Here is an 18902-nt window from a genome sequence, read left to right on the forward strand (position 1 = left end):
TTTTATCCACTGAAGCACAAAAACAAAGTTATCAAACCAGCTGCTCTGCTCCCTAAAAAGCTCTCAGAAACTGGATTTGAGCAAGAAAGGAAGAATTCCATTTGGGGATTTTTATTATTATCAGTGGTGAACTGTAGATTTACTGATTTATAATGGTTTGGCCTGGCCGGATGTTTATCAGGAGAATAAAATCCAGGAGTAAGAGGTCTGTGTTCCATTAAGGCTTTTCTTTCCTTCTGCTGTAATTCCCAAGATACAAAGCAGAGATAAGTGAGTTGAAGGTTAAGAACAACTTATCTGAATTAATACAATTTAATTCCTCAATTGTACAGAGTAGCACTGAAATATTCAAGCTGATAAGTGCAGTGATTCGAGAAATAACCTGGAAAACAAGATTTCAAAAGAGACTTTCAGGAATGATGTCTTCATTTTGGACATAAAAGCCTCCTTTTTTCCTTCCTCCTTATTTAAGCTTTTAAGTTGGTTCCTATTAAGCACTTCCTCTTCTCCAAGTTTATTGAAATGCTGAACCAAGTCTGTCTGCTTGGCCCAAATTCTGTGCATTAAAGCTGGGCCTGGTTTTTATTTCCCTTTGTCTAAATACTCAGATTCTATTTGGGGGGAAAAGATGCCCTGGATATTATTATTATTATTATTATTATCATTATTATTACTACTACAACTACTACAAGAGCTACTCTGTTTTATCCTGTACTAATACATACTATTACAAGATTTAGAAATTAAAAGGCTGAAAGTCTGCTGCTATTTTTCTATACTTTTCTCCTGTATTTTCTGTGTATTTTCTATTTATTTCTCAAGAGTGGTCAAGAGAAGGGAATGGAAGCTTCACCATTTTTCAGAAGTTATGGAGGTTTTAACTTTGCTTTAATCCTGGCTGGGATTCAGAAAGTCAGGGAAAAGAGTGGGTGTAGAAGAGTTTCTGTATTTCTGACAGAGCCAGGAAATATCAGAGCCTGTTCTTGTTTCACAGACACGACACACGCTGCAGAGCCAGCAGCTTTCCAACACTTCCCTCTGGAATTCCTGACTTCTGCCCACCTGGAGTGGGCTGTTTTCATGGCATTTTAAAGGACTTTCCTCCCCTTAAAATATCAATTTCAGAAACAGCTTCTTCAACCAAACTCCCAATGGCGGCTCAAGGTTTTAACTCTTCTATAAAATCATTGCTCTCCTATTTTAAAGCGTCGATCCCGGTTATTCTCTGCCTGAGCAGATTCGCTTTGCTGCTCTGCCCTTTTCCGCGACCTGGGAAAACCTCTTGGAGCCTGAGCCATAAAACCCTGGGCTGGGATGGAGAGCCCGAGCTGCAGGAAACAGGTGCGGAGCAGCTTCCCGGCCACCAGGAAACGGGCTCGGCGTTTATCCCCGTGGGAAGCAGCTCCAGGGCTGTTTTCCCTTCGCAGGCTGCTCCCTCAGGGCAGCGTGCGCATCATGCGCTCAAAGCGCCGAGATTGTGGAGTCAATCCCGGGATTTTTCAGGATTTTTCACTTAAACGTGCATTTGGTGATCCTTGTGGCTCCCTTCCAACTCAGAATATCTAGATTTAGAAAACTGGGATTGGGATGGATAGAACAGATCAGTGTTCAGCTTGACCGGCAGGAGACAACAAAGCTCATCCCGAGCTTCTCCAGAGCAAATCCGGACGTGGGAAAGCGAAGCAAGAACCTTTTATAAAAATCCCAAATCCCCAGCGCGGGGATGGATCCGCCCGTGGGTGGCTCCTGGCGCTGGCTGCGGTGGGCGGGCGGTGGGATGGGGGCTATAAAACGGGATCAGGGGCATCCAGGCAGAGGGATGCAGGGTTTGGAGCGCGACCTGGGGAACCGCAGCGAGAGGAGAGAGCTCAGCCCCGGGGCGCTGCCGGTTCCGCGGTGTCGGGGCTGAGCCGAGCCCGCTGGCCCGCAGCCCGAGGAGGAGGAGGAGGAGGGAAGGAGGAAGGGAAGGAAGGAAGGAAGGAGGAGCTGCCGGCTGCCCCCGGTCCCCGCTGGAGCCATGCTGGCGGCAGCAGCGCTGTGCGCGGCCGCGCTGGGCTGCGCGGCGGGGGCGCGGCTGCTCAGCGGTAAGAGGGGCTCCGGATCGCCCCGGAGCGCTGGGGAGCGCTGGGGATCGCTGGGGATCTTCCCTATCCCAGAGAGATCCCTGCTGCGAGGGTCGGGATGCGCGGGCACCTGTCGCGACTTGGGGCAGGGATGCGCGTTTGTCCCGCCGTGGTGCTCGGGGGAAGGTTGGGTTTGATGCTTCTGGGGGTCTTCTCCAACTTTTCCAGCTGATTTTCCCCTCCGCCAGCCCCGGGAAGCTCGCTGGAGTCAGCGAGCGCTGGGGCAGATCCCGAGCTGAGGAGATAAGGGGGAAATACAAGGAATCCTTTCAGCCTTGCTCAGAGCTGCACATTCCATGTCCTAAACTGAGTTCGGGACACGAACGAGCAGTGAAGTCCAGCCAGAAATCAACTCCTATCAGTTTTTCCTTAGCTAAAAGTAATGGCAAGTTTGGCTGATAAGGGAGAGACTTTCTTCCTCTTTTTTAATGAGGAAAAAATGTGTTTGTGTATCAGAAAACAGCCCCGGTGCAGTTTTTGTGCCACTGTTTCTTAGAGAGTTGCAGATTTTTAATGAAACTGTGCTGTCTGTGTTTTCCTTTTGCCTCTCCCAACAGCAGCGGACATTTCCCTCGGAAGAGGTAAGGGGCATTCCCTTTTTCTCTGAGTGTCAAATTCCCAAGAGAAACACAGGCTATGCTAGAAATGTATTTTTTAACAGTGCTATCATAGAAAAAAATCCTGTTCCTATTGTAATTTCTGTGTAAAATATTAGCAAACTCCAATTCTGGCTATTTAACTCCTCAAAAATTCCAGTGTGAAAGGTGTTTAAACTCCCACTCTTACAGTGACCAACATAAATCTCCCTTGGAAGGGTTTAGAATGACCTGTCCCTGCATTATCCCTTTTGTTCCAAGCACACTACAAATGTTGCTGAATGTTTTCCTTCTGTAAAAACACGTAGGTTAGCAGATTGTGCCTGGAAAGAAATATTTACTGAGTAAAACAAAACTGTTTGTTTCCACAGTCTAAATATTGGGACTGCTCTGCTGACAAACACACGAGTGCATCATTTTGGATGATGTGTCTTTTCACTTTGATCTTCCCTCGGAACCAAAACGAGCTCTGCTGCTTCTGCACGACAGAGCCCTTGGCTTGTAGCAGCCTGAAAACAGACATTGTTTACTCCCTGGGCAGGCAGAAACATTGCAGAGCACAGAGCAGAGCTGGAAATCGGGCTGTGGGAACTCATCTTGTGATCCTCAGTACGGACACTGGAAACTGGGAGAGTTCGAGGTTGGATGTTCATAAGGAATTCTTCCCTGTGAGGGTGGTGAGGCCCCACTTGGCCAGAGAAGCTGTGGCTGCCCCATCTCTGGAAGTGTCCAAGGCTAGGTTGGACAGGGTTTGGAACAACCTGGGATGGTGGGAGGTGTCCCCATGGCAGAGGGTGCAATGAGATGGTTTTAAGGTCTTTTCCAACCCAAAATATTCCTGGATTCTATGACACTGCAATATCCATTACACTATTGCACATGTCCCAAATGATAAATTCTTGCTGTCTCTGCTTATATAAGGAAATCTCTAATTTTTGCCATTTAATTCCTTACAACTAATAATCACTTTTAAAAGCCTCTTTGAACCCTTGCAGGGGAACTTTGCTTTTTAAAAGGTTGCTTATATCAGCTTGCTCTGGCACAGTGTTTCTTCTTTGGGAGGAACTCCCAAGATCTGCAAATCCCAGAAAAATCATGAGGGAGCTGAGAAGAGCAGGACATGAAAGGACCAACCAAAACTGAAATGCAGTGAGAAAAGTTTGGAGATGCCATTTGCCAGTCCCGTAACACAAGAGGCTTTCACCTGTGTTGTGTTTTCCATATAAACAGCGCAAAACTCATCCAAATCGGTGCTTTAGTGTTAATTTTGGTCCTGTTTGGCACAGCTCCTGTAACAGTTTTCTCTCCCTCTCTGCAGGACAGACTGTTTGCAGGCGTGGGACACAGAAACCCTGCTACAAAATCGTTTATTTCCACGATGCCTCCCGCAGGACCAGCTATGAAGAAGCTCACCTGGCCTGCAGAGCTGATGGGGGACACCTCGTCAGCATCGAGACCCCAGCAGAGCAGAGACTGATTGAATCATTTATCAGGAGCCTCCTGGCTTCTGATGGAGACTTCTGGATAGGGCTTAGGAGGAGAAAGGAGGAGGAGGACAACAGCACAGAGTGTCACAACTTCTACTCCTGGTCAGATGGCAGCTCATCCAAATTTCGGTGGGTACCTGGGAGTGGCACTGTGGCACTGCCAGTGCCTTTAGGAATCAAGGATTTTGTCCAAGGAATCCAAGCAGTGCTGTCCCAGCTGTCACTTGTGTTCCTTCTGCATTCATCCCATCCAGGGGGACAAATCACCCTCCTCTGGAGGTGCCCAGGGTATCTGTTTTAGCCTAAATTGATAACTTTTGGTGGCTAAAAGGAGGGGAAAGAATAAGGGGTCTGGCCTTAAAAATCTCTGATTAGGCAGCTACAAATGATGTGCTTTGACTTGAAGATTCCTGCGCTGCAGATGCCCTGAAGTTTGTCCCTGATATCCTGGGTTCTTTTTCTTACTGAGGGAGTAACATTTTTTTCCTGTGAGACAGCAAAATGCTGCAGGATTTATTGTAGACATGGAAAATCAAAGTTTTCACAGCACTTGTTAGATTTCTGCCTCCTTGTCTTAGGGAACCACAGGACTTGTCATAATTAATTTATAAAAGCAACAACATTTACATCCATTTGCATCCTTGTATCAGACGTGTAAAAACACCTTGGGATTGTGACCTTTTTGCTCTGGGAGCCCACCAGACATTTTAGTCACTCAGAAATGAACAGATAAAAAGTGGTTTTAGTGCCATTTGACATCTTGGAGTCCCTCCCGTGGTTCAGATATTGGGGGTGGATAATGGGAAGCTGGAACCCGAATCTGCTGCTAAGAAACAGGCACAGCTTTGCTGCCTTCCATTGGTGAGACACAGCTTATTTATGCTGAATGACAAAGCCAAGGAAAACATCAGGGGAGGAAGGAAGTGAGGGAGGAATAAAGCATTGGAATGGTTGGAAAAACACTGCTCGAAACGGGTGTTCTCCCATGCTGAATACCTTGGGATATCTGGAATTATTTATGTCCTATGGATCAGCTTGCAGCAAATTCTTGGCATGGAGAACATTGCTTGTTCCAGAATCAGTGGGGATTGAACAATTGGCAAAATCAGGACACATTTGGAGGTGTTTTCTGCATTGCATAAAACATCTTTTCACTACCAGTGATATTACAGTGCTGCCTCCTTCCTGTGCACTGCTTGGAAAAGCTGCACAGGTGTCTGGTGGTGAAGCTTATTCTTAGAAAACAAACAAAAAGAAAACCCTATCTGCAAGTCCGTGTTGGTGCATTTCTAGATGGAGGAAACCAGATTTGCCTTCAGCTTTTTCCTCTTTTCATTAAATTTTGCAGGCACTGAGGCCAAAAATAGTGATAGATGATTTTGCACAAAATTGTGTGGAGAAAAGTCCGAGTTCTCCTGAGCTTCTCCTGAGCCTTGCAGAGGGGTTTCAGTGAGGAACTCAGCCCTTTGCTCTTTGATATTTGTTGAACACCCTCCTTGCCGAGCTCTCTGTGAAAAATCTGAATTAAAAGAATAAATCATTGCATTGTATCACTCCCATTTTCCCCAGTGGATGTGTGGGGCATGCTGCAATCCCCTTTAATTCTGTTTTATTCCCATCCAAGCTTCTGGAAGGTGCCCCCAAGCTGTGTTTGTTGTGTTTCCCCAGGAACTGGTACGTGGACGAGCCGTCGTGCGGGGGCGAGGTGTGTGTGGTGCTGTACCACCAACCCTCTGCCCCGCCAGGAGTCGGGGGCCCCTACATGTTCCAGTGGAACGACGACAGATGCAACATGAAAAACAACTTCATCTGCAAATATTCCCTGGGTAATGAGTCTCTGTGGGATTTAAAACCCAGTCTCCAGGAGAAGGAATGAGGAGTGCAGTGAGTGATAGGGAAACCCTTCCTCAGCCTCACTGGTGGGAGAGGGAGATCTTTAAATTTATGCAACAAATGGAGAAAACAATCCCAGTGTCTCATATCTTTAACTGCTTGTGGCTTACTTAAATTCTCTGGGGATTTTTATGAAGTGTTTGAGGTCTCAGATTGGGGGAGAGCACTGAAGAACAGTGCTCAGGTTGTCAGACTCTCTTCAAGACACTGTGTTCTCCCCACTCATGAGGAAATTGTTCTCTTCTCTTTCAGAGAAGCCAACAAAAGCTCCAATAGAGAATTCCCGAAGAGGTGAGTTGGATGTATTTGTTTGGGATTGTTTGGGGTTTTTTTTTAATGAATGCTAACTTGCAGTGGAAATACTCTGACATTCATTGTCAAGGACACCCAGAAAATATCCTGAGCAAGAAGCTTCCCTGCAGTTTGCACTTTCCCTGTGCTATTCCATGCTCCATCCTGCATGGAAAATCTTGCTGGTGCAGAACCTGGCAGGAATTGAAAGCAGAGAAATCCCAGTGTGCCTTACACACCTTTGCAGCCTCTTCAATCCTCTCTCAGCCTCACTTTTTATTATTTAAAAAAAACCATCTGCAGTATTAATGAAGCTGCTTCTTTCCAGCTATGGCAACAGAGCCCTGGAAGCCAGAATTCCCAGAGGAACGCCGGAGGAAAGGTGCCAATGGAACAGCCGTGGGAGCCAAAGGTAAGTTGTGCTCTCAAAACCTGGCCTCATTTCAAGTGTTTGACCCAAAATGTGGAAGACCGAATATAGACTGCAGCCTCTGAAAAAAACCCTTCCCTCAAGTATTTCCCAGGACAAACCTAAAGAGGTTGCTGTGGCTGTAAAAATGTTCAAAATCCAAAGCTGTGCAAAGTGGTTTGGGTGTGAAAAAGCCACTTTTTATTAAATCCCTTCTGAGTGGCTCAGTTGTGAATGTTTTGTTTGTAAGTCTGTGGTTAACTAGGAAAAACCTGCAATTTCTTCTTACGACCCTGGTTCATTTTTACCCCCAGAACCTGTGCAGAACCTTGCCTACATCCTTATTTCCAGCGTTCCTGTGCTGCTTCTCCTGATGGCCATCACAGGCATCTCGTGCTTTTGGCTCTTTGTGAAGAGGTGAGTGGCATTTTTGTGTTCCAAGTGAACAGTGACTCCTTGTCCTGCTTACAGCTGATTTCACCATCCTGTAAAATGCTCTGGACAGGAGTGTTTGCAGCCAAAGAAATGCTGCAGAAGTGGTGTGGATGCTCCAGGCTGAGTAAATTTTGAAGTAAAATTCTAAGTAAATCACATTATACCTTTTTATTGTGTTCACAGACATCGCAGGCAGGAAATAATGTCACCAAGATTAGGATTTTGTTGTGTTAACCCTTCTACTTTGCTTATTAAAGCTTTGAATTATCAGAAGTTCCCCTTCCAAAGTGAAAAATGCAGCAATAGAAATAAAAGGAAAACAATTTGGAGCATATGATGTTTACCAATGTCCTCTCCTTGCTTCTCCTGTGTGCATGGCAGCTCTGGGGGGGATGCTGGCTGTGATTTTGGGAGTGTCAGGAGTTTTGCTGCCCCAGCATCTGAGCTGGCAGCCCAGAGTGTCCCTCAGCAGGTCCTGCCGTGGGATTTTCCAGGAGTGCAGCCTGGAATGGCATGAATAAGGAATTTCCTGAGCCCAGCTTTACCCAAGGCTCATCACCAAATCACTGTCAGAGTTCCGGTGTCGTTCTGTGTTTTCCTCTGTGCCAAAGCATTTTATGGCTTCTCCCTTTTCCCTGCCCTCCCAAGGAGACGGGAGCGCGTGGACGCGGCCCCGAAGGGTGACGGTGCCTGGCTGCCACAGCCCAGGAGGGACAGCCCCAAGCTGGACATTTACAGAGTGATCAATAAGCAATCTGATGCTGACCTGGCTGGGGCCAGGCCTGCCACCAAGAATTCCTCCTTCCGTGCCCGGGAGGGGCTGGGGAGCCCCTGCAGGGACCCCGAGGACCTGAACACCTCCAGCAGTGGCTTTGTGACTCTGGCCAGCACCGAGAGTGGCTTTGTCACCAACGACATCTACGAGCTCTGCGGGGACCGTGTGGGCAGGAGCCAGGAGTCCACCTGGGTGGACAACGAGATTTATGGATATTGAGGAAATGGACCCAAAAAACCCCATGGGGTTTGGATTTTGAATATCAGCACGAGTTTACTTGCCCTCTCTATGCACTTGTTTAATAATGGTATCGGTGGTGTTTGTCCCGGTTTTGTGTTGTCCCCATATTCTTCTATTTTCTGAAAGAATTGGGGTTTTTAATGATCCAAACTGAAAAGAATGTACAGATTTTGCTTTGCACCAAGCCCCAGGAATGGCTCGTTAATACCCTCGATTCTTTTTTGTACCAAAGATATGCCTTGAAACTGCAGGACAATCCAAAATCCTTATTTATTTATAGACCTCCTCTTCTTCAAAGGTGCTAAAAGTTACCTGTAACGTGTGATGGAGCCCTGCTTTCCTGGAGGTGCTGAACAGTGGGAAGTGGGGAGTGAACCCCTTGGTTTGCCTTGCTTGTGTGTGCAACTTCTACCGTGCCTATTAAATTCCTTTATCTCAACCCATGAGTTTTCTCATTTTTACTCATCCAATTCTCTCCCTCATCCTGCTGGGAGGGACTGACACCAAGCAGTGGAGGGGGAATGACCAAGCAACAGGACCAAAATATTTCACACCTTTTGTTCTGCAGATGATTTTCTGGCTCCAGGAGTGCAACATTTCCCTGCAGAACAAGTCTATGAAGCACCTAAAATGTGCTTTAGTTGCCTAAAGGTTTGCTCTTCTCCATTGCATGAAATAAAGAAAGCGGAAAATGAAAAAAAATCGATTTTCGTAAGTTGCCAGGAAACAAAGGTTTGGCAAAAAGATGTTTTAAATGTGGCTGAAACAACAACAGAACTGACTGCAGGCATCGCCATGAATCTGTTCTGCCAGAACAGGCATGAGAAGTTTTGAGATCTCTGAGCTGTTGCTGTCTGCTGCAAACAATGAAATATTTCAGTTGTCACAGCTGCTTCTCACTTCCTTTGCAAGATAAAGCCCCGAAAGAAGAAATCCCTTTAGAAAATAAAAAGGTCTTCTAATTGTTTTGAAAATGGCATCGAGTTGGCAACAATTTCTCCTGAAATGCAAAACCCTGATACAGGAGAGTGGTCAGAGCTGGGCACTCAAAATATCTGGAGCTTCTAATGCAGTATTTAGTGCAAATCAAGCAAAAATCTGTCCACTTTCAGTCTTGTATTCTTGGTCTCATTTTTTTTTTCTTTTTGACACCTATTAAGCGTCTTTTAGGCCCAGAAAAATAGGGAAATGAGAGGGAAAAACTTGTCAGGTGTCGGAGTTTAGGTGTGTAAAGCCGGATTTCGGCAGCCAAGTGTGTCGTCCGGCCTCTTGAGCTGCCCGTTGGACTCAGGCAGCGATCGGAGTGTGCTGGGAGTTATTAATAGGAGGAAATGTTATAAATCCCGCTGTTCGACACCTCCTTTAGGGCACCCCAGCTGCGGGAGGATGTGCAGGAGCAGTGACCACACGAGGGCATGTGCGCTCCACGTTCCTGGAAAAAGCGGCTCAGTGCCGGGCTTTGGGAGGAGTTTGAATCCCTCTTCTTGGAGCAGAGCAAAAGCCATCCCCGGCGGCTGAAAGCTGCCCTTCAAAGAATGGGGGGTTTTGGGGATGCAGTTCCTCTCGCAGCGTTTTTAAGCCGTGTTTTAGTGACCTGAACTTTCCGGCCGTGGATGGCTTCGTGGTGGGGTTTCTGCAGAAGTTTTCTCTTCCAAGCACAAAAACCTGATTAATAATTGATTTTACACCAGGATGAGACTTGAAAGTGGGCAGGAAGCAAATAAATGTTTAAAGGTTAAAAACTTCATTTAGAATGAAGTGACTGAGAGTGAGTATTAGGTAATATTCTGTAAAAAAAAGGAACTTTTGACACGCCGAGTTTGGATGCGAAGAAAAGGTGAAAGAGGAGTGAAATTTGGCAAGTGGCAGCTCGGGATGACACCATGTGCTATTCAAGTAGGATTCTGGAAGGCTTGCTCACGTCCCTATCAATCACTGCAAAGGGTGGATGTCTGACTAACCCAAGCCATCAGTTACTCATTGCCAGAACTTCCGAAGGGGATAAATAGAGCAGCAACAGCTCCGTTATTCTCCATGGCAGCCCGAGCCAGCAGCGTCATCCCAAAATGTCACTCCTTGGAGGAATCTCATCAGCAGTGAAGGACAAGCATTAATTTCTGCACAGAGATCTTCAGTTCCCTTTGCAGAACACTCATCGCTGTTTGACACAGAACAAAAGTAACTCTTCACAAGGATGAGGCAGCTTTACGTGTAAAACCTGTCTAAAAAGGGAAAGAAAGACACAACTTTGTTCCTTGCATTCTTCCACTCTTCTTTTTTTTTTTCGTGGCCAGGCTCTGTTTTGAGCTGTTTGTGTCCACTCTGTGTGTCCATAAAAGCTCTGTGGCTGTTGCTGATTCAACAGGCACGTGTTGTGCCATCAGCTTTGGGATGTGCCTTGTTTAGTCAGGGGAACTGAGCAAAGATTCCAGGGGTGATTCCTGGTTCACAAATCAGTCAGAAAGGTACCAGTCCTCCAGCCTGAGATGGGGCAGGGGAGAGGGAAGGACAGGCATGAACTGGGAGAGCAAAGATAGCTGAAACGAGTATGGAATCTTAAAATGTAAGTGCACACCTAAAGCAGACTCAGTGGACTTAGTCCTGGAAAGGAAATTTCGCATAAAGGTCCTTAAATTTTTTCACATTTTCAACTCTGATGGTCCTCAGACCATTCCAGCTCAAAGGGCCCAACAGAGCTTCCAGATCTGCCCAAACCACCTGGACGCGCTCCTGTGCCACCTGCCCCGGGTGACCTTCCCTCTGCAAGGGCTCCGAACTGGGGGATGCCAGCGCGGAGGGGCCGCTCCGGTGACTTTCCAGCCGCACCGTGGGGGGACAGCGCGGGTGCCGCGGGTGCCGCCGGGGCTGATGGCGGTGGCCCAGCGCGGGTGCCCCCGGGGCGGGTGGCGGTGGTGGCGGTGGTGGCGGTGGCCCAGCGCGGGTGCCGCGGGTGTCCCCCGGGGCTGGTGGCGGTGGTGGCGGTGGTGGCGGTGGCCCAGCGCGGGTGCCGCGGGTGCCCCCGGGGCTGGTGGCGGTGGTGGCGGTGGTGGCGGTGGCCCAGCGCGGGTGCCGCGGGTGTCCCCCGGGCCGCTGGCGCCGGCGGTGGCGAGGGGCGGGCGCAGCCCCGTTGCCATGGCGAGGCCCCGCCCGCGGTGACGCGCGCGGTGACGCCGGTCGGTGGCGGAGGGGGCGGCGCGGCCCCGGGGGCGCCGCGCGGAGCCGAGACCCGGAGCCGCCGCCGCCGCCCCCCGAGCCCAGCATGGTGATGGCCGAGCCCCGGCGGCCCCCGGCGCTGCTGCCCCGCGGGCTCGGGCCCGTCCGCGTCGGCTTCTACGACATCGAGGGCACGCTGGGCAAGGGCAACTTCGCCGTGGTGAAGCTGGCGCGGCACCGCATCACCCGCAGCGAGGTGGGCACGGCGCGGGGGGCGCGCCCGGGGGGCTCGGGGGGGCGGCGGGGCCGCGGGGACCGCGCGGGGCCGGGGTTCCCGTGCGCGCTCCGCGCCGCTTTTGTCCCTTCCGGCACCTCCCGCGGGGACACGGGTGTGCTGTTGACCGGAGGCTCGGAGCGGCGGCAGCCCCGGCCGCTGGGGTGGGGGGGTTTTCCTGCTCGCATCCTCCTGGGAAGGGCAGGATAACGCCTGCCAGGCCGCGGGCGGGTGCCCGAGGATGCCACCCCTAGGATGCCACCCCAAGGATGCCACCCCTAGGATGCCACCCCTAGGATGTCACCCCCAGGAGGGTGGCATCGCTCCCAGGATGTCACCCCAAGGATGCTCCGGGCGGGCAGCCGGTGCTTGCTCGGGCAGCACTTTCTGCTCCCAGGGAAGGTTCAAACCTCGTGCAGTGCCTGCCGTCATGCCCTGGATATTTTAGGGTTTCCTGACCTGGGCAATGCTGGGTTATCTGTTTCAGCACAGGAACTTGAGTGTGTGCTGAATTCTTCAGTACAGCATCCTGCAAGTTCACCAAACCCAACCATTTTTAGCCTCTTTGTTTAACCGCCCCCGTGTATTACCCGGTGATTATTGGTAATACCTGGTGCTTTACCTAAAACAAAAATGATTGTCAGTCTGCCTGGCTAAAAATGCAGTCGTGTTCACTTTAAAAAAAAACAAAAGAAAAAAAGAAAAAAAAGGAGGTATCTGATGAGGGTAATGGCTCTGAAGGATCAGCTTCCTCTTCTGTGTTGTTTTAGGTAGTTTTAGTTGCTACACCTAGAGGTGAGCTTTTTGTAAGCCTCTCTTCTGGTTGCTCTCATTGTTGTCTGAGGAAGAGGTTCCCGTGCTGCTCTGTAGCTGACAGAAGTCACTGAGATGTTGTCCCAAGTGCAGCCTGGAAGGGCCTCGCCACTGTGGGCTCCAGGGGGAAAACCATTCCTTACCGGAATGGAAAAATGCCCCGAACTGCAGCTCGGTTAAGGAAAGCAAACCCCTGGTGCTAACAGGGCTCTGGCCAAGCTGTGGTTGATGAGCTGTTGCAGTGGGGAGGGACCCCAACAATGAGCTTTGCATCCCAGAGATTGAAAGAAACTTCTCCTGTTGCTTTATTTCTCAAGTTCATAATAAACTCGATTCTTTTTGAGTCCTTCCTTGCTCTTGCTGAAGAGCCAAGCAGTGTCAGTGTTCCCTTTCCAAGTTTGGTGCCATGTGCCAGAATTGCAAATGCTTCACTTGAAGATACTCGGTTGTCATTCACTCTTTAGTCCTCGTTTCTTTGGCAGGCTTTGTGATGGAGATGAAAACTTTAATCTTCATTTTTGTTGTCATTTTAGAAAGCATGTTTGTTTAGCATTGTTTGAAATAACAGAGGTTACAGAAAACACAGAGCTTAAAAGCTCCCTGATTCCTGTGTGATTTTTTTCATCTGTGTCCTAAGGAACTGCTGAATTCTCTTAGTCTTGAATTTTTTTTTAACCAGCTTTTTATCTTCTGGGTGATTTTTACAGCAGATTTGCCTGTGCTGGGGGTTTTTTGTCAAGGTCTTTGATTTTTTGAGTCAGCTCTGACTTCTGTAGTGAGTGTTTTTCTGGAATTGAATTGCTGAGTTGGTTGCTGAAAGTATTTACACAATCGTTGAGGAAGGGGAACCCTGTTAAGATCACTTCTGGTGATGTCAGAGGAAATAAATTCCAGCCAAATACTCTTTGGAAGAAGCACTTCCAGTTTGGAGCACCTCACCTGTTGTTGGATCCCTGAGCACACAAAGTGGAAATCCTGCTTGTTAGTGACTCCATATAGAAGGGTTTTCGTATTTCAAGCTTGTTCTAAACTGTTGCTTAAGTTCCAGTGGAAGAATATTCAGTTTTTAGGTCCTGGAAGGGCTGTGCTGGTGCACCCTCAGGTCTGTGCTGCAGGAAGATGCTGTGGTGCTGCTGAGACTTGCTCAAAAAAGCTGTTTTAAAAGGACTCCTCATCAAAGTTTCCCCTGAATCTCCTGATTTGAACCCTTTACATTCAGAACCTGTTTGTTGTTGGGCTTTTCTAGCACTGGTATTTTGAAATTGTGTTTTATATGGTTTTGACCTTTTAAATATTTGCTTTTTTGCCTTTTTTTTTTTTTTTACACAACTCTGCCTAGCCAATAACTATCAAATTAAAAAAGATGGGCTCTTATTGCCTTGAATGCAGCACCTACAGATTGTGTGCAATCCATCCTTTTTATGGAAAGACTACAGATGAGAAGATAAAATTGCTGCCATAAGTTGTTAGCAGAGGTGAGAATAAAATGAAAACAAACACGAAGCAGGAGAACAAGGGCGTGTGCAAACAAAATCAGAAATCATAACTTGATTTCATGCAACCCTAAAATTCGAAATAGCCAAATAGAGGTGTGAAAGTTGGGAAAATGGGGGGATTGATAAGGATTTGTAGGAATAGAGGTGCTGCCTGACCCTTTTTTTTAGAGCCAGTCCACCCAGGGGGGGCTGAACCCGACCTTTGCTTGGCTTGTTTGGGTGTTTGGTGCCATTTGAGTGGAGGCCACGTGGCTTCCCTGCCACGCTCCTTTATCCTGCTGCCCAGAAATCCTGTGATCCCAGGGCAGCTCCTGCTAATGAGGCGTGGAAATGAGCAGAGGTTTTCCTCGGGAGGAGGAGAGGAGAGAACAGAAATAATTGGAAGCGTAAAGTCGCAGAAGATGGAGATTTGCTTCCAGGGAAATAGGATGGGAATGAAATAAGGAAAAGGTTTGGAATAGGTGTGAAATAAGGAGAAGGTCTGGAATAGGTGAAAATGCTGCTTGGAAAAAGCAGGGAACTGGTGAACCACCCCCAAACTCCTTAATTAATTCCCCCTAAGGATTAATCACCTGCAGAGGAACTCTGCTCGCTGCTCCCCAGGTGAAAATAACCCTGGATGTCCCTGTGGATCCCTGGTCTGCTTTCACCTGGCTGCTGTTACAGGGAATTTGTATTTTTCTCTGGAAAAAATTATTAAAAATGACCCCCCAGCCCCTGATTTGATCTGTGGCACCAGTTCAGGTGTGCTCAGGTACCTGCAGTGAATAACTCCAGCAGAGAAAGCAGCTCCCTGTGCTACTCTGCACAATCTAGAGTTTTTCCAGGCTGCAGGAAGTTGTGTTTGTTAAGTTTAATGCATTTTATCTATTTTAAGAATGTACCGGGTTAACAAATCTGAATTTCTGTAACCCTCAGGGACAGAGCTCTGTTTGAATGTGAACTTGTAGGGGGAGGTTGTGTTGTGGTTTTGGGTTTTTCGTTTGGGTGTTTGCTTTTTGCCTTTGTTTTTCCTTTCAAGAATTAAATGAATCAAATAAAAACAATGAAAACTGGAAGTTGGAGTAGCTGAGGAGTAGAAGAACTTTCATCTTCTCTTGACAAGCATTTCATCCTCACTCCTTGGCAGTATCAATTCCCAGATGTCAGGGGAGGATTGAGCAAACTCCAGTTCTCTGGGCCTTCAGTGAAAGAGGAAAAGAAATATGTGCAATTCCTTGTATTTTTAAATGAGAAGAAACCATGAAAGCTGCAAAGATCTCTTGGAGTGTAACTCCTTCAGCAGCAAAATCTGGTGACAGGGGAAGATCAGGGAAGGCAGAGGATTCCCTTTTGGTTTTCCTTGTCAGATGAAGGATCTGCTAACATTATATATTGAAATTGGGGATTTTTTTTGCTGTTTGTTTCTAGCTGTTGCTAGTAGTTGTTGGCAAGCTGCGTGTTTAGGAACAAAGCACACTTTTCAGATAGGAAACTGCTTCTCCACCTCTAAGAATTACATCCCTTTTCCTGTCATCAAGACACAGCTGAGATCATGGACAAAAAGGAGCTGCTGCTGCTGAATTCCCTGTTCCTTCTCACATCCTCGTCAAGACTTTGCTGGATTTTAAGTATTTTCAAGTGGTTCTTCTCTAAAACCTTCCCTGGTCCTGGCAAGATGAAGATGCAGAATGAACTGAGGTATTAAATCTGCATTTGAGTGGAGGAGCAGAGGTGGCAGCTGCTGCTGTGCTGCTTCTCCTATAGAATGTACATTTTGTGGACATATTTAATACACACTTTCAGTTGTACAAGGCTTCCAAAGAGCAGGGAGTTTTTTCTTTCCTTCAAGTAGGTTTTTATTTTCCATGCTCAACAGCAGCTTTTCATAGCCCCAAATAACTCCACATCATGAGACAAGACATGGTTTGATGGAATGGGGTGAGATTTTTAAGCTAAAAACCCATTTAAACTGGAAATCCAGCTCGTTCTCCATTAGTTTGCAGCTCAAGATACTCTTAATTAGCAGTGGAGCTGTGCTCAGAACTGTTTCAGGTCCCTGTGGCTACACAATGTGAATGTGTTGGTGATCCATGGAACGGGGCAGCCCAGGGAATCTTGTTTGGGGCTTTTGAGCAGATCCTGGCAGAATCTCATTTTCCTGGGGCTTGGGGAAAGACAAGGCACTTCTAAAGAGGGGAAAGGAGAGGGAAATGAAGTCGATAAATAGTTAATTGTGAATTCAGGTGGGCCCATAATCAGTGGTAGTGCAGATAATGAGGTTCACCTCCCGTGGATTCCTGTCTCCTGTGCAGCAGCTGTCTCCCATGTTCAATAGTTTGTGAAATGCTGTTATAATTGGAAGCATTTGTGGGACGTACATTGTTTGCTCCTGCTTCAGCATTAATAATGTGATATTCAGGGTGAATAAACACCAGTTATACATTCAGCACTCTTTAGCATTTTCACCCTTTGCATGTGCAGTGGCTGTATTTTCACTTTCTTCTTGGTTTAAATTTTAAATGTCTTCTGTTGGAGCTTCTTGGTCCCCTAAGCATCTATAGTTACCTTCCCTTTGCATTTATTGGCTAAAAACAAGGTCAGCAGGCCCAAGATGTGCTTTGTGAACTAACTGAGATGTGTTTCCAAGGTTTGACTGATAAATTTATCTGCAGAGCCTTTCTCTGAAGGGATGAACTGCAGATACCCTTTTATAACAGCACATTAATTAATTAAACATGTCACAGCTGAAACTACGTGGATCCCCTAGGTTTGGATTATTTGTGTGGAGCCAACAGTTTTTCTCTTAAAATACCATTTTGTAGGACTCAGATTTGCCACCTTGACTGCAGGAATGGGCACCATTGAGCTTTTTAAGAAGATTTGGGTCACTGCAGGGTCCTTAGTTGTTGATATAAGAGCACCTGGAGCACTGGCCTCCCTCACGTGTTCTGTGCCTTCCATTCCATGGAGAACATGCTTTTTCACGTAGAAAACCTGCTTTTTCTCATGGAAAACCTGCTTTTTCTCACATGCTGATGTGGGTGAGAGCCCTGCAGCCCCTCAGAGGGACCCCTGACATGTTTAATGCTGTCCTGCTGTATTTTTCAGTCTGGGATTTGTATTTCAGAACTCCCCAGAAAGCTTCCAGTTACCTGGGGCTGCGTTATTCCCTTTCTAATGAGGGTAAACTCATGAGGAGCACGTTGGGGGAGTTTTTAAACCTCCCTTTTGCTGTTTGTCTGCAGGTGGCAATAAAAATCATTGACAAATCTCAGCTGGATGCTGTGAATCTGGAGAAGATCTACAGGGAGGTGCAGATAATGAAGATGCTCGACCACCCACACATCATAAAGCTCTACCAGGTAGGCTTAGAGGGGGCTTTTCCCTATTTTTCCTCCTTTTTCTGCTAAATAAAGATGAAGATCCCACTTAGGACCAGTTCAGCTTTAATTTCATTTTATGCAAAAGAAGCTGGCACGTGGTCTTGAAAACACTGATCTGCAAAGCAGAGATGGAGCTTAAGGAGTTAAATTTTCAACTGCCTTGATAATATCTCCCCCAGTTCCTTTCTGAATGAATGAAAACACACAAAAGTGGCAGAGGAGAGGCTGAGAATATTTAAATTGAGTCTGAAGATCAGCAAGATCACTTGAAGGGAGGGTGATGGTTGTGCAGTGCTCACTCCTGCAGTGACTGGTTAAAAATGCGTTTCACAGATGAGTTTATTTTTAAAATAGCTTTCAGATTGTCTCACCAGTTTGCTTTGATTTCTGAGCAGTCTCCTGGTACTTTCAGGCCTGTTAATAAATAAAATGCAAAATCAAATTCACAAAGGCCTTGCCCATGGACAAGTTCAGCTCGTGCTGAGCTGTTTCTCTGAGGTTACTGAAATCAACCCCAAAATACGTTGAAATTGTTGTGTTGAAGTCCCAAATGGCTTCTTGAAGTGGAGGATTTTTCACTCTCAGTGAAGCTCTTGATAATTTTGTTTGCACACATTGGAAGATTGTGACAACTCCACGTGCAAGGCAGAGCTTTCACAGCTTTAGGAGAGAACCATAAAAATGAGCATCCTTTTGGGTGTTTAGTGGCTTTTTTTGCTCTTCCCACAAGCCCTCATGTGTGATTTATCATCAACAGGTGATGGAGACCAAAAGCATGCTGTACCTTGTGACAGAATTTGCCAAAAATGGGGAGATTTTCGGTAAGGAGGAGAATATGTCCATGTTCAACATTTTAATGCAGCCCTGGTCTCTGTGTAAATAAGGATCTTTTGGGTCTGTTATGAGCGATTTAATATTTCTGTGCAGTTTTTTTCTTAGGTTCATCATTGTTTTCTGATTTATTACAATGATTTTTCAGAGTGGCTTTTGTAATTGAGGATGGGATATTCAGCTGATACTGAAAACAGTCTTACACATTTTCTAGATCATTTCAGCATAAACACCTTGCTGGACAAAGCTAATCAGGATCTGCAGGGGTTTTTTTTTAATTGTAAAGATTCTTTCTAATATTTAATGTAGATTTCCTTAGCTGAAATTCCAACCACTGATGGCTGCAGCTGTTCCTAGGCATTGATAAGATTGGAAATACAAAATATCTTCTGATAAAGGGATTATTTTTTCCTTACTGAGCTGGAACTGGATGAAGATGTCCTGAGTGCCTTGCACTGATGCCAGCTCCCAGAAGGGTTGGGAGGGGTTTGTAGGGAATCACCAGTCCAGCTCTGCTCAGGACCATGGATGGAGACTCCAGGCTGCAGCCAACATTTGGCCACCTGGAGAGTTAAAACCCCTTTCTTTTAAATTGGATTTCTTCTGTTTCAGTTGGTTTCCACTGCCTTTTGTCCTTCTGCTGGGTGCTTCAGCTGGGAAGAGCCTGGCTCTGTCTTAGGACAAAAATCCTGCTGCTTTGGCCTGTGAACCTAAAATCACT

The 18902-nt window shown here is 46.9% G+C and overlaps 2 protein-coding genes across 6 annotated transcripts in view; both read left to right on the forward strand.

Annotated features, from left to right (window-relative positions):
- The first annotated feature begins 1794 nt into the window (after positions 1-1794).
- LAYN (layilin) lies at positions 1795-8688 on the forward strand. Of its 2 annotated transcripts, XM_048329022.1 has the most exons (8): positions 1795-2084; positions 2681-2704; positions 4038-4335; positions 5875-6032; positions 6352-6390; positions 6719-6802; positions 7114-7216; positions 7883-8688. In XM_048329022.1, the coding sequence occupies exons 1-8, from the start codon at positions 2018-2020 to the stop codon at positions 8226-8228; spliced, it is 1119 nt and encodes a 372-aa protein (XP_048184979.1). In that variant the 5' UTR covers positions 1795-2017; the 3' UTR covers positions 8229-8688. The 2 variants fall into 2 exon arrangements, with proteins under 2 accessions (XP_048184979.1, XP_048184980.1); XM_048329023.1 differs by lacking the exon at positions 2681-2704.
- A 2777-nt stretch (positions 8689-11465) lies between these two features.
- Positions 11466-18902, forward strand: part of SIK2 (salt inducible kinase 2) — a 29256-nt gene continuing 21819 nt past the window's right edge. For 2 of the 4 annotated variants that reach the window (XR_007208232.1, XM_048328715.1), the window contains exons 1-3: positions 11467-11658; positions 17213-17329; positions 18108-18171. Coding sequence is in view for 3 of the 4 variants with exons in the window: in XM_048328715.1 (XP_048184672.1) it covers positions 11509-11658; positions 17213-17329; positions 18108-18171 (331 nt within the window). In the remaining variant the exon portion in view is untranslated. Of the gene's footprint in view, positions 11659-15549; positions 15666-17212; positions 17330-18107; positions 18172-18902 lie in introns of those variants that run through there. The other 2 variants (XM_048328716.1, XM_048328717.1) reach the window with 2 other exon arrangements.

The sequence above is a fragment of the Corvus hawaiiensis genome, chromosome 25 (genome assembly GCF_020740725.1).
Source record: "Corvus hawaiiensis isolate bCorHaw1 chromosome 25, bCorHaw1.pri.cur, whole genome shotgun sequence".
NCBI lineage: Eukaryota > Metazoa > Chordata > Aves > Passeriformes > Corvidae > Corvus > Corvus hawaiiensis.